The 15,089-nt window shown below is 45.6% G+C and overlaps 1 protein-coding gene across 3 annotated transcripts; it reads left to right on the top strand.

Moving 5' to 3' along the window:
• Positions 1 to 92: 92 nt before the first annotated feature.
• Positions 93 to 11,735, top strand: SPOUT1 (SPOUT domain containing methyltransferase 1). 3 transcript variants are annotated; one of them, XM_088455450.1, is made up of 12 exons: positions 93 to 200; positions 1,246 to 1,288; positions 1,383 to 1,502; positions 2,994 to 3,153; positions 3,236 to 3,325; positions 4,601 to 4,650; positions 4,738 to 4,868; positions 5,076 to 5,145; positions 7,875 to 7,973; positions 8,055 to 8,157; positions 9,266 to 9,413; positions 10,136 to 11,733. In XM_088455450.1, the coding sequence occupies exons 1-12, from the start codon at positions 171 to 173 to the stop codon at positions 10,208 to 10,210; spliced, it is 1,119 nt and encodes a 372-aa protein (XP_088311576.1). In that variant the 5' UTR covers positions 93 to 170; the 3' UTR covers positions 10,211 to 11,733. The 3 variants fall into 3 exon arrangements, with proteins under 3 accessions (XP_088311576.1, XP_088311578.1, XP_088311577.1); XM_088455452.1 differs by lacking the exon at positions 93 to 200 and adding an exon at positions 260 to 280 and having other exon boundaries at positions 10,136 to 11,734; XM_088455451.1 differs by lacking the exon at positions 93 to 200 and adding an exon at positions 488 to 526 and having other exon boundaries at positions 10,136 to 11,735.
• Positions 11,736 to 15,089: the final 3,354 nt, after the last annotated feature.

The following is a 15,089-nucleotide window of genomic DNA, read 5'->3' as shown; positions in this document are numbered from 1 at the left end:
CCCTGCTATTTTTCAAATGTAATTATCATTGCCCCTAAGCTCCACCTTCCAATCACGGTCACATGATCGTGACGTCAGTGTGAGGGCAATCCTGCAGTTGCTAGGGCAGCGCCATCACACCGGAAGTATTGGCAGTAGCACGCCGGTGAGTGATTGACTGAGAGCTCAGCATGGCGGAGAAGAGAGCGAGGCTGCAGCAGGTGAGGGGACGTCCGTAGACAGCGGATGGGGGCAGTGTGCGGGGAGGGGGCGTCCATCACATCCAGAGCAGCATATGGAAGTGAGAGCTGTATTCCTGCTCAGAGTACATATTGTGATATATGTAATGTTATAGACACAGGTCTCACCATCCATAAGTCATGGCATGAGTAGTTCCAGCACGTCTGCAGCGCCACTCTCTACCCTAGGGCAGGTCAGCTTAGCCTGTATCTATCTATGCAGCTGGAACACCAGAAGCAGGAGGCACCCATCATTATCTACCCTAAATACTGGCACCCATGGCATGCTCTTCCCTGTTACATCCAATGTGCGTTCCAGCTTCCCAGCTAATGTCAGCTTATCAGGAATCTAAATTGTGTAAAAAAAATAAGGTACTGGTGTACTTTACGGACTCATTGCAGAGAGAATCCAATGAATGTTTTAAATGGTACTTGTGTACTTTACATACACAAGTACCGAAAGTTGTCCTCACCTAAAGAAGAAAGTTGTCCGCTCGCCACGCTTCGGGCTCTGCTCGCTACGCTCGCCACAAGGTTATATTCCCCTTCTATGCCCGCTTGGATGGTAGGGAATGATGCTAGACACTGGGAATGACGCTGGACACTGGCTGATGATGTCAGGGTCCTCTCCGTGATGATATTCATTACCATGATTGATAATAATGAGTATAGAACACTTTGGTTCTCTCTGCAATGAGCCCGTAAAGTACACAAGTACCAAAAATAAATAAATAAAAAAAGTAAAGTATTGTGTTAAAGATTTTGGGTATGAATAAACCTGATGTCCTTAATATTGGGATACATGGTGAGCCCTGCACATGTCACAGGCTGATATGGCATGCTGAGCTATGTAGTTCCCTTGTAGCTGGGCTTTGCTGGCACTGCATACTGGAACTTGTAGTTCCTCCACAGCTGTCATGCGTCCGTTTGCCCATGCCTGCTGCAGAGGAGGGCGCACCATGCTATGAGATTATAGTAGTTAATGCTGTTATGTTTATTTAAACTGCACGTTTTTTTTTTCCCCCAGGAACCAGATCGTAAAATAGACTGGAGAAAGCAAAAGGAACAACGTAAGACTTGCAACGATCATGTTACTCTAGGTAAGATGTACTTCCAATGTCCTTGGCATGGCTCTAACTATCATACGTCTTATGTCATTTATAGGAAAAGAGCAGCGTAAAAAATGGAGAGAAGAGAAACTGGTCAGAAAACTAGAGAAGGCTCAGCAGCTGCAACAACAAGAAACAGAACAACGGGAACTGGACATGAAACAGACCGGAAATGGTATAACTATCTGTCTGTCGCTAATACTACATAAACACCTTTTTATTGCCTTTGTGCAACTGGTGTATAATTATTGGCCAACCTGTGGCTCTACAGTTGTAGTGAAACTACAAGTTCCAGCATGCCCTGTAGTTTTGCAACAGCTGGAGAGCCACAGATTGGCCAGGTCTTCTTACGTATTGTAAATGGGCACCTTATTCTCCCAGCCTGTGTAAAAGATGCACAGACCACAAATATTAAAATGTCAATTCAGAGGCCCCCAGCTTGCACTGATAGGATTGGCAAGATTGTGTACATTGTCAAATGTGTATGTTCTGTCATGGTATTAAAAACTTTACATATGTAGTGCAGTTTAAGTCTGCAGGACTTGTTACATGCTTCTACAGCGATTTTAAAGGTTGGAATTTTTGCAGCATATTTTGTTCTAGGAACATACTTGTGGTACCTACTGTACTTATGAGATCTCATGAAGTGTCTCCTTTGATGTTTTGCTCTTTCATTCTCTGTATGGGGAATAAACAGACTTTTTAAAGCGGTGTCCTTCTCCATATGAATGCTGCGCAGTACTGACCTCAAACACCAGGTAGATCTTGATGCATTTTTGGTCCTTATGTGAAGTGTTGACCGTCAAAAGTGACAGATTAGATTTTCCACAGTTACAATCTCTGGTTTGATTGTTCGGGATTAATGATGTTGGTTTCTCAGAAATCCGCTCATAGCACAGTAGAGTAATAGTGTAGTTTATCAGACAAAATGCTATTATTGCAGCCCTTCCACATTATACACTGACATACCCGGGGATCTATATGAATATGCCTTCAATCAATGGTTGTGCAGCCATCTTGCCGAGTAGCAAATAATGATTGAATACAATGTGGATCAAGCCGTAGGCATTTGTATGGTATGCCTAATTGTAAATCCTGTTGTGGCCATATGATATAGTGACTTATAAATTCACTTATTGTTAATTGCCCCCAAACACTGCATATGACTGACTGGCAGTGGAACATGTGTAATCTGCCCAATGTTTTCCTTTTTATTTTTTTCCCTTTATTTTGTAATGAAAGTAAATTGTTCTCAACATATTGCAATAGTCATACCCATTGTGATAAAGTTGTAGATTTAAGGGGCTTTTAAAATGTCTTATGCAAAACTTATAATCGCACATTGCTCTGTCTGTGTTCCCATCTGACAGTCCGCATTGCTCTCTTTGTGTTCTCACATTCTCCATCTGACAGTCCGCATTGCTCTGTCTTTGTGTTCTCACATTCTCCATCTGACAGTCCGCATTGCTCTGTCTTTGTGTTCTCACATTCTCCATCTGACAGTCCGCATTGCTCTGTCTTTGTGTTCTCACATTCTCCATCTGACAGTCCGCTTTCCTCGGTGTTCTCACATTCTCCATCTGACAGTCCGCATTGCTCTGTCTTTGTGTTCTCACATTCTCCATCTGACAGTCCGCATTGCTCTGTCTTTGTGTTCTCTCCTCAGGGCGTCCGTACACACTGAGTGTGGCATTACCGGGTTCTATACTGGATAACGCTCAGTCACCAGAGCTGCGTACTTACCTGGCTGGACAAATTGCCCGAGCGTGCGCCATTTTCTGTGTGGATGAGATTGTGATCTTTGATGAGACCGGAGAAGGGTCGCAGTATGTGCAATTCCGCTATAGAAGTATATGACTTGGTTTGCCTTTCTGCTGTTTAATGCGCTATATGTGTTTTCCATTTCAGAAGTGTGGAGGGGACTTTTGAGGGTGTTGGGAAGAAAGGACAGGCCTGTGTGCAGCTGGCCCGTATACTGCAGTACTTGGAGTGTCCTCAGTAAGTCACGATGTGTCAGTGGTTATAATTCACTACAGCAACACCCATCATGGAGGTGGTATGTCGTTATTATGGGGCTGACTGTTGAGGTGTCTATGATTTTAACCTGTTGTATAATTGAAGGAGGAGTCCAGTAAAAAAGGAGGAAGTTGCCTCCCTCTCAGAATAGACAGGTCCATGAGAATGCTGCCTATCTGTGGGAGTAGTACCAGCAGGAGGCATCAGGCATGTTGTGCCTTATGCCTCAGGGGCGTCACTATTGGTGACTTAATAGTCTGCATTCACATGAGTGTGACTGCTGTATGTTCACTGTAAGAATGGGTGGCTCTCTTCATGTTTGGCTGTTATGGCTTTGACTTATCATAGACATGCTGGATGCAACCGAATAATATTACTTGATGACACACTAACATGTCAGACAATTGGTAGAGGAGAGAGCTGTCAGCAAGGTGCATATTGCAAATGTGGCTTCTTATTGCATTGGCCATAGCTTCTGTCCAATCAGGAACCTCATTTACTGTATACGTACTGAGTGGAGGTTTGAATCTTCCATCCACTGTTCACTACCAGCTCTCTTCTCTCGGCTGTCAGTGCATCACTTTAGCAGGGATGGAGGTGGGAGATCCACAGTAAGGTACTTGATGGGAAATGTCCCAAAATAGCAGTGGACAACCTCTGTAATTCTACCACATGAGAGTATTCCATGATTACATAATATTGTAATAATATCATCTCTTTATTGTTACTGTGGTGAACTGTTGCTATGTGTGTATATGAAATAACTAGCAGCCCGTCCATATGACGGGACATTGTCCGGTTTGAGCTCTGAAAGGTGCTTTACGGTAATTTCTACTAGGCAGCTTGGGGGGCTGCGAGTAGAAATGTCAGCGCCGGTGGTTGTGCGGAGCAACAATTGAATTGCTTCTTTGGGCACCATCCTCATGACTGCCAGCGCACAGCACACTTTAATTCCCCCCATAGAGGTGAGGAGCATCCTTGTATGGTGGCTGTCCTCATAATAGACCTGTCCATTGTACAGTGCTATCCCTTGTATAGTATTGCCTCCCTTGTATAGTGTTACCTCCCTGTATAGTACTGTCCGTGCGCGTCGGAACAGAGCAACTATTGGACTGCTCTGTTAGGTGCCATCTAGTGACCATCGGCGCACTACACACTTGAATCCCCCCCCCCCCCCCATAAAGGAGAGGAGCCCCGTTGGCCTTTTATACACACATAGATTACTTACACGTTGTCCTGTTTTCTCTTCTTCCATAGGTATTTAAGAAAATCGTTCTTCCCCAAACACCCAGATTTGCAGTTTGCAGGTAGTTATGTGCTGGATTGCGGGCAGAAGTTGTACTTGGGTAGTAATTACAGCATTATACTAATTGTCATATGTTGAACCTTTGCAGGACTCCTGAACCCCCTGGACAGTCCTCACCATGTGAGAATAGATGAAGAATCTGAGTACAGGGAGGGAGTTGTGTTAGATCGACCAACTAAACCCGGCAAAGGCTCGTTCGTTAACTGCGGCATGCGGAAGGTACTGAGGAAGGACAACTGCAGGCCTGGATATCAGCCTTACTTGTCTGAAAATGTGAATTATAACTTATAGCCATACATTTAGTGTGATGGTATTCTGGATGCTGTAAAAACCTAGAAAATACAGCCTATTGCTAGGTAGACTAGATGCCCTGTAGCTGGTGTCCCATGATGGTACGTGACCTCACTACTTCTCTTGTCCTGGCAGGAGGTGCAGATAGACAAGCAGCTGCAAGCCGGCGTCAGAGTCACTGTACGATTACATGAAGAGAAAGCAGGTAAATGATGACTGGGCTTTACTGCATTGATGTCTCTTCCTCCTCACTTAGGAGATGGTGCTTTTACTTAGCGTGTGTGTAGACTGTAGGTAGTTTTGTCTGTAAACATTTGCATAGGATCTATAAAATGTACTGGACAGTAGGGAAGGGTTTCCCTTTCTTACCTCCTGCACTGTTTTCTCCACATCAATCAGCTATTTCTTTCTGGAGTCTGGCTGTAATGTGATTAGGCTCTCAGTGTGCTACCCCTATCTAATAGGACAGACTCCAGCCTGCTGGCCATCTCCCCTCAGGCTATCAGTGCTTTGTAGCTGCATAGCACCTGCTCCACCAGAAATGTCACTTATCTTCTCCGCATTGCATTGTAGTGGCTATAGCTTTGTCACCTTATTAGTGTGATGGATGCACTGCTTAGATCTGCATTTATGCTACCAGTTTAAAGCTGGGTACACACCTGAAAGATATATCTGCTGATTGACCAATCTGCAGATAATGTGGTTCATACACACTGAACAACCATCACCTCCATCTGGCCGTGGGTCCCACTGGCTGTGGGACGTGTTGCGCCCCTTCCCTGGCAGCCTGTATATGGGCAGTCAGCTGACCGCCCGTACCTACTGCACGATGAGCAGATATATCTGCCATTGGCTGTGCAGCACAGCCAACACGATACGTCTGTGAAAGACGTTCACCGACCTATCGCTGATGGACACTGGCGGATGCACACACGATATATTGGCCAATCAGTTGATACCTGCCGGTGTGTACCCAGCATAAGCTTTGCTTATGATTACTACTGTGGAATTTGCACATAGGGATTGAGGCAGAATTGCATGCAAGTCCATTTTGCGGATCCTTCTTGTGATTTTTAGCACTGTCCACGCTCTGTAGCCAAGCGCACACATCTGTTGGCAATTGAGTTGTACGCCTCACAGTGGCAAGCCCACGTGAGGCTGTATTGGCTTAAGCAGGTGGCAACGGGGCATTTGTACGTAGGCCGGGTCGAGAGAGGGGATGTAGACGGAATTGTGAACTTTGCGGAGTTGTGTGTACACGGAACTCTTGTACCAGACATAGGGCCGCTGCAAGTGTGCAATGAAAATGATGACTCTTATTTCCACAAGCGTTTGTAAAATAGTGGTGGCTTTGCCAGAACTCTGCATACAAGTGGATATCCGTATTTGGTTCCATGCGCTTAGAGCGAGTGCGATTACGGCTGATTTGTGTATTATTGTACAACAGCCCTATTGTGAGTAATTAGCAGGTTTCTTTTCGGTTCCTCCATATTCAACTAGTAGCATGCCTGACCTTAAGGCAGAGGTTCCCAAACTCTGTCCTCAAGGCGCCCTAACAGTCCAGGTTTTATGGATATCCATGCTTGATCACAGGGGACTTCATTAGTACCTCAGTCAATTTGATGTAACCACATGTGCTCAACCATGGATATCTCTAAAACCTGAACTGTTAGGGAGCCTTGACGACCGCATTTGGGAACCTCTGCCTTAAGGACTTCTCATTTCCTGCCAAAAGGGAGCTGGCCTCTAGTCTTCTAACTCTTATAGACTCCCTCCAGTATTGCCCTATTTTAGTGAACACTGGACTTGATTGAGTATCGTTTGCAACTGCGATTACGCACGCAATGGCCGATTGTTGCGCTCTGCGCAGGCATATGCATCACAGTGCGTGAACGAGCCACTGAGGTCGGGCCTGCGGTCGCAGTGACTACGCAAACCCTTTGCAGAGTGAATGACAGGAGGTGACGGGGAGTGGGGGGTGTTGGTCTGTGAAACGCAGGCGTGCCAGTGTGTTTGAAAGCTGTGTCAGGGGTGTGCATAAATTAGCCACTGCGATTGCCTACGCAGCCTGAGGTCTCATAGCGGGCGATGGAGTTAGCAATTTCTGAGTAAGGTCAGAGCTTGTCAGTGTGCGTGAGGCTGCGATGGTACTCGATTGTACCGATGGTTTTGCAGTCTTGCTAAACATTACGGATGTGCGAAATGTAAAGTGGGCGTCCCTATGTAGTGCTGCGACGGCATTGCGATTCCAATGGATTAGCATACTATCGCAGTTGAACTGCGTGCATAATCGCTATTGCGATCCGTCACTTAGGTCCTGTGTGCACCAACAGCCTGCTTCTGCCGAGGCACAATGTCCTCTGGTGGCTCCTCATCTGCTTCTCTTCCTGCATGTCTGGATGCAGAGCAGAAGCTGACGACCAAAGAGAGAACTTTATAACATGAAGTTCTGCAAATTCTTCATGTCTTCGATTGACTATTCCTTACTGCTTATATATGAGGGTCTGGAACAGTGGGGAACTGGGGAAACTGAGGGTCACCACGTAAATGAGAAAAAAAAAAAAGTACTGAATGAGAGAATATAACATTTAGTCCAGTGTTTCCTTATGGCTGGAAAATGTTTTTGGGGCGTTCTACACAATAATACTAAATAAATATTTACATTTCAACAGTATATTTCATTAGGGTTCACTATTCCTGCAACTGTTAAACGAAGCCGAGCCCTCTTGATGCATGTAATTAGTACAGTTAAATCTAACGTGAGGACTAGAGTATAAGGTCTTTGTAGAATGGGTTCCCAGTTAGCTGGAGCGACTCTCCTATAATGTGGCTCCAATGGGAATGGTATCAATCTACCCCAGCTTTCAGCAGAGGGTTTAATTATAAATGGGAAAGTCTGGCTGTAATATGTTTTATTTTCATTTTTTGTCTTAGAGCAGAAAGTTCGGAAAGGAATCGTGGTGTCCCCACAGCATCCACGGACAGAGGGTGGCATATACTGGGGATACCGAGTAAGACTGGCATCCTGCCTTAGTAAGTAGCAAAATTCACCAATTATCTAATCCTCTGTAGACCCGGGAGGTGTGTAACAGTTGAATGATCTCTTTGCTTTAGGTGCTGTTTTCACAGAGTGCCCCTTTAAGGATGGCTATGACCTCTCTATCGGAACATCGGAACGAGGACGTGACATGGAGGCTGTGACTTTCCCAGAATTCAGGTGACACTGGGAGATTTCCTGATCCTTTCCTTTAATGATACAAATGCACAGAACCTGTATACTGGTTATAAAGTAGGGTTTAATAATTTCTATCTTTTATGTTCTGTTATTGTATTCTGGGGCTTGTTATTCTGCAGATAGACCCCATTTTCTCTGCATATTTTAATTTTCTTATTGATAGACTGCTATATTGATCTAAAAAATAGATCTTCAATAGAAAGTTATAGGTAAACTCACCACTATGCTAGCAGAATGGCATGGGTCCTCTGCATCATTCAGAGATATATCATGTGTACACACCTGCAGATGCACTGAACGGTATATCGTTCGTCAGCTGTACAAAGGATACATCGTACAGTGTGTGCCCAGCATTATAAGTATGCATTGGTCTTACTCTTTGTTTACATGTAAATGTAACACACTCACCACTTGAGAAGCATTAAGGGCAGGAGCTGGCATTATATTCCAACTACCAAACCGTAGTTACTGAGCATGGGATTGTGTGGTCCTACTAGTGGGGTCTTCCTTTATGTATCTTCTATAGAAGGCCAGAATGAAAACTTGGTTACATAAATGATCTAACAAAGCATCTTTCAATGACTATCACACTGCTAATTGTCCCACCCTTCCTTAGATAGAAACATAGAATTTCACAGCAGATAAGAACCACTTGTCCCATCTAGTCTGCCCCCTTTACATAGATTGATAGACGATATTGGGAGTGATAGATGGGATTGCGGTCCCCTGGTAGGATAGACAGCAGCAGAGCACGGGGACACATGACCACAGTGTCTCTATCTCAGCGTCTTCTGCTTCCAGTGTGAGCTGTGGCTGAGGGCATGAACCCACACTAGTAATCTTTAGCCATGATCTCCCAATTTTACACCCTCCAGATCTTGCTTGCTTGGAACCCTCTGGAGTAGTGGTGGCAACGTTGTGGAATATATTCACCTCATAGGACCCCGGTCTCTTCTAGCTAGACAGCCTACATCTGATTCATGTACATATGTAGAAAGATCTTTCTATCCATGATACAAGGTTGTGATGCTATGGATGCTGCCCCCTGCTGGTGACACTAGGTATTGACATTCCTGTTCTATTTTGCCAGTCATGCCTTGGTTGTGTTCGGAGGTCTGAAAGGATTGGAATCCAGTGTGGACAGTGACCAGAACCTGGACATTCAAGAGCCCAGTATCCTGTTTAACCATTATCTGAACACATGCCCCGGACAAGGCAGTCGCACCATTAGAACAGAGGTTAGTTAAAGAATCCTCTCTTGAAGTCATTGTCTCAAGTATCAATACATGCGATGTGTTTATTGGAGTACTTACATGGATCATACTTGGCGTACAATGTCAGCGTTAGGATGATATTCAGCAGTAGTTCGTACTAACATTAGAGATTTCACTGTGCACTTTACTATAGGAGCAACCTGTTCAGCATTGAATTACTATATTTGGGGTGGGCATCAGATGGCATAGTGTGGTCCCCATATCATAATCTATTTTCCCCTCTTTATGTCGTCTTTCTGGGGATTGTGTCATGACAGTGCCAGCACAGCATTCACGCAGCGTGTACGGCACCTCCTGATTGGATAGCTGAATTATCTCAGTCATTGACATTTCAGTCAATCATGTATTAACCAGTTGCTGGAGATATCAGAGCATTGTGCAGTGCTGCTTTGCGGTCTTAGTGTGGGTATTGTACACGCAGGGGAAGGTTGCTACTTGCATTAGGAATTTTGCAAGCCTATGAAATCCCGTCACTGGCTAACTGCTATTTTTGTAATGCTGCGGTGAGGAGCTAGCCAACCAATATACAGAAAGTAGTATAAGTATATATAGTAATATCACAGGAGCTTCGTGGTGGTCAGCCAACACAAATAACTGCTTCCCCTAAGTGTATGCATGGGTAAATGTGATAAATACCCAGCTTTTAGGAATAAGTAACAAGCTTTTGTTTTTTCCCCCCTCAATAGGAAGCCATACTGATCTCACTGTCTACGCTGAAGCCCAGAATAGAAGCTGCAGTCTGCAAAGCCAAAGAAAGTTGATCATCATTCTGTTTGGGAATTTTTAAACCATTGTGTGATCTCATTGTGATTAGCTGATATATGTGGCGGAAGGAGCTTCTTACAGACTCCATTCAAATATAAGAAATACATCTTCTGCCACCAAGTTATCAATTGGACAGTGGATTTGTGACCGAACTGATCCTGAGATTTGTATTATTTGTTTCCAGAAAACCCTGCAGCATCTCTTACTGTAGAGCAGGGATGGGGAACCTGAAGGCCGGGGGCCGTATAAGGCCTGCGGAATCATTTGCTCTGGCCCTCGGAGCTTTTCTCTGCTAGCCTCATCTGGCTAGCAGGATGCCTAGCATTGCACAGTGCAGCCATAATCTATACAGCAGTGCCGCCTGGAGGGTCCTTAGGACACTGGAGACGGTCACACAGCTGCCCTTACCGCTCCCCGGAGCATCCTCAGGATGCTCTGGTCATTGCTGTAATCACTGGTGATTGTGGCCCCATCCCCATGTGACATCACATGGAGGGGGCGTGGCCTGCATCGGGCCTGCAAATAATGTGTGCGTGTGTATAATGTATAATAAATATATATATATATATATATATATATAAAAAATTATATAATGGCCTTCGGCAGAATAAAGGTTCCCCACCCCTGCTGTAGACGGATGACACAACCAAGTCTCAACTAAATAATTTTATTACACTCTTCTGAATGACTCATTGATTTCTATACACACTGGACCTGATGCAGAGATGGGCGGTGCTGCGTCCACTCTTGCGCCTGTTGCTGGAGTCGCGGCAGCGATAATATGCAAATGCTAGTGTGTGAGCACTGAGACGCCCACTGTCAGCGTCTCTGCATACTGTAAAACTGCTGGTGATCCATGACACTCCGCCATTGTGAGCACCAGCTTTATGGCAGGGGCAGTGTCTACGACAGAGTATGACCTTTGGGAAAATAACCGCTGTCACTGACACGTCCGCGACATTCCCATAACACGACCGCAAGAGTTTTATTTGTGTTCACTCCAGTCCATCCCTCAGTCACTGTCCGGGAAGACCCGTCTCTTTGTGCCCCGATCGCAGCAGCATCTTAGTGCATACACTCTGTAACGCATGCGCTGTAGGGGAGGTCTGTATAAGGCCCAATATAACTATCCCGAACAGTCCATATTATTTTATAACGTGTGTTATAGCAGACTGTAATCCATTGGCGTTTTCTTCCAGCTGTAATAACCTTTATATTATTTGTATGCTTCAGAATATCAGGCACTTTTGTCGGATTTCTTCTCGCATCCCCAGGGGGGTGCGAGATTAAATCCTTTAGCTGCCCAAACAGCGCGGTGTATTGAATAGCTGCGGGAGAACCCGCCCGCAGCTATTCATCATCACACTGACTTGAATTCGGCCCAATGTGTATAAAACATATGTTTATTTAAAACAATAGAAAAAATATGACATAAAATTAATCAAAACATGCAATGCTACAAATGTAACCGTTCAGATGCTGTAATGTTATAATATTGCACTGTCCCAATGCTGCACTGGTATTTTATAGCACTGCCCCAATGTCCTGAATCAGGTGCAAGCAGTGCATTAGGATTTCTATAGCAGCATAAACGTTCCTTTCGGGTAAAAAAAAAAAACAATCAATCCAAAGTTTCGGTCTCTGGCCCTGATTCAGAGCCGGATGCTCTGACAGAGCGCTCGCACTCAATCAGGGCCTGGCTATTTTTTTTTTTTTTTTTTTTTAGAACGGCCTCCTGGCCGCTCGCATAGCTGTGGGCGACCATCGGGCTTGCAACGAGACCCTTGTGGCAGGGTCTCGTTGCTGCAAGCTCCAGAGAGATTTCGGCTCTAACAGAGCCAAAATCTCTCCCACTGACATCACTTGTGATGTCAGTGGGGCTGCCCCCAAATGGAGGTGTTCACATGGGAATGCCTCAGTTTGGGCAGTCACTCCCCCGGCCTGTCCACCAAAGGGGGCGTGCTGTCACTCAACATCGCCCCCTTTGGTACGAGACCCGGCGCGACGGATTGCCAGTCGCTATCCGGGTCTCGCACATGCGCACGACGGAGCCGGCTCCGTTGTGCGCACTGGCCCACCATCGACGCGGTTGCGAGCGCACAGCGCTTGCGACCGGGTCAGAGTCAGGCCCTCTGTACAGAGTGTGAAGGATAATGCAGATAACAGTGCTGTGTTGTTAAATGGTCAGAGCTTCCCGCTAAGTCTGGCCGGGTGAAGTCCGTTCCTCTTTCCACCTCTTGGTGGTCCGGATATGTGAGAGTTGCGCCTTCTGACGAAGACCGCAGGACGGGGCAAATGGAAAAAGTTTCTCCACCCAAAGGCAGGAGAAAAGTGCAAAATCAATATTTTGGGCTAAACAAAGTAGGGGGACTTGGTTCAGAATCCTTTGGACCCCCCTAATGACTAATTAGACAAAAAAAATATATATCTTAATTACATCTTTTTTGGGGTGAAAATGCAAAAAGTGTCTGAAAATGGAGCTAGCGTACTGGGATAGATATTTTGGGGTGCTCCTGGGATGGGACAGGTGTTTTTTAGGGTTACAGGACGCTGCAGCAGGTTTATTTTTAACATTTTTTATTCTGCACTTTACAAACCCCAAAATATACTTGTACCCATTTACATGTACCCCAATTTAACTACAGCAATTATTTTTCATAAAAGACGTTTTATATCATTATTCCACAAAAATGCATATAACATCCCTTTTGACTCAAAATAAGATCCCTAATTACTTTTATTATGGCTAATAAAACAATTCTATATTGATTCCCTGGTTAAGCTTTATTGGGGGTACAGACATTTCCCTCCCCCCCCAAAAGTGACCTTTTTGCCAGATCCGCTATTTGCCCATATGCGTTTTCGCCTGTTTTACAATTGAATAGGGGGAAAAGTGGGTGCGCGCATTGAGTGAGCAGGCGAAAACTTCAAAACACATGAAAGAGCACAATGTATGCACCCAACGACCGCACGATGCGACAATACGAAACATTGCACCGTCCGTATACACTGCACTATGGCGCGATGTGTCATTCCATTTTGCATTTAGCAGCATGACGTTCATATCATCGTCCGAGCATACATACTCTGTGATCTGCGCGATATATATCGTTCCAATCCGCGACAACAATATACCGTGCAATGGATCGCATAGGGTTTACACAACATCAGAATGCTGGACATTCCCGTCAGAATTAGGTCATCCGATTATGCCATACCTCCCAACATTGACGAAGCTGGAAGAGGGACATAAGGCACAACCAAAAAGGGGACAGGGCCTAACTCTGAGGGGGCATTGCTTAGAGCGGGTGGGTGTTGTCTGCCTCGCAACCTCGTTTCGTCACTCTGGGGCCATGCTACAAAAAGTCTAGTTACGGCTCTGTGGCAACCAATCAGCTCCTACCTATTATTTTATAGACTGTACTTAATAAATGTTACTTCAAAAATGATTGGTTGCCACGGGCAACGTCTCCACTGGTCCACTTCACTAAGTTTTTCACTGCTTGATAAATAAACCCACCAGCCCGCACAGTAAATATGCTGTGCGCACACATACGGCATCTACTCACCCATAGCAGAGCAGTGGTGTGTGCTCTCCCCAACACAAATCCCCCCCCCCCACACACTGCGGGACAGTCCCAGAAAAACGGGATTGTCCCGCCCAAAGCGGGACAGTTGGGAGGTATAGCTTATGCCGCAGAATGACTTTCAATATTGTATAATGGGCCTGATTCACTACCGATTGCAACTGCGCTTACGCATGTAATCGGCTGATTGTTGCATTCTGCGTACGCATCGCAGTGCTCGTGTGCAAACCGCCCACTGCGATTTCAGTGACTACGTAGACCCATCGCAGAGTGAATGACAGGACGTGCGAATTGTGGAATTGTGGGAGGTGACCGGGGGTGGTCAGAGAAACGCAGGCGTGCCAGTGCATTCGAAAGCCATTACAGGGGCGTGCATAAATTATCCACTGCGATGCCATATGTAGCTTGAGTACTTACTGCGTGCGATGAAGTTAGCCATTCCTGAGTAAGGTCAGAGCTTGTGCAAGTGTGCGTGAGGTACTCAATCTTACTGATGGTTTTGTAGTCTTGCGAAACATTACGGATGTGTGTAAGGTAAGGTGGGCGTCCTTATGTAGTGCTGCGATGTCATAGCGATCGCAATGGATTAGCATATGATCGCAGCCAGACTGCGTGCATAATCACAGCCGTGATCGCAGTTACAATCCATTGTGAATCAGGCCCAATACCAACAAGGCTTGAAGCCCCATTTATCAAGGATCGCTTTTGCAATGCGATCAGGGCATGCCAGTAACGCCCCTGATCGCATTGCAAAATGCGATCCTATCTGCTGGATGTATTATCCAGGACATGCAGGGAGATAGGCTCCAAAAGGAAGTCGGGGTTGCTGCGTATGTGCAGTCCCGCGGACTGCACATGAGCGGCTCTCATTGCTGGCGGAGGGTTCCGCTGGCTAATTATGTGGTAAGTTGCCATAGACTACGGCGGCTAACACTATCTTCAGATGGCGTAAGCTGCTGGGGCCAATATCGGGAATGCTTCGCATTCCCTATATTGATACATTTGGCAGCATCGCATCCCCCATAGAAACCTATGGGGGAGGCGGCTGCCAGCAGCAATGGAGGGATCACAGCAGGTATCAGAGATACCTGCTGCGGTCCCTCCTTCATACATCCGGGGGATACTTAGTATTTGAGGTAAACACCCGAAAACACCCGAACACAGGTGTTTTCGGGGAATTTACCTCAAATTCACTTTGATAAATGGGCCCCAGAGAGTTTGTCATTATTGAAATGTAATGCTATGAATGCCCACTAGATGGCTAGTTAGCTATTTGATGCATCTTCCT

Source organism: Taudactylus pleione, unplaced genomic scaffold, assembly GCF_031769625.1.
Source record: "Taudactylus pleione unplaced genomic scaffold, aTauple2 ptg000656l, whole genome shotgun sequence".
Lineage (NCBI taxonomy): Eukaryota > Metazoa > Chordata > Amphibia > Anura > Myobatrachidae > Taudactylus > Taudactylus pleione.
This window is presented reverse-complemented; position numbering and strand designations above follow the sequence as displayed.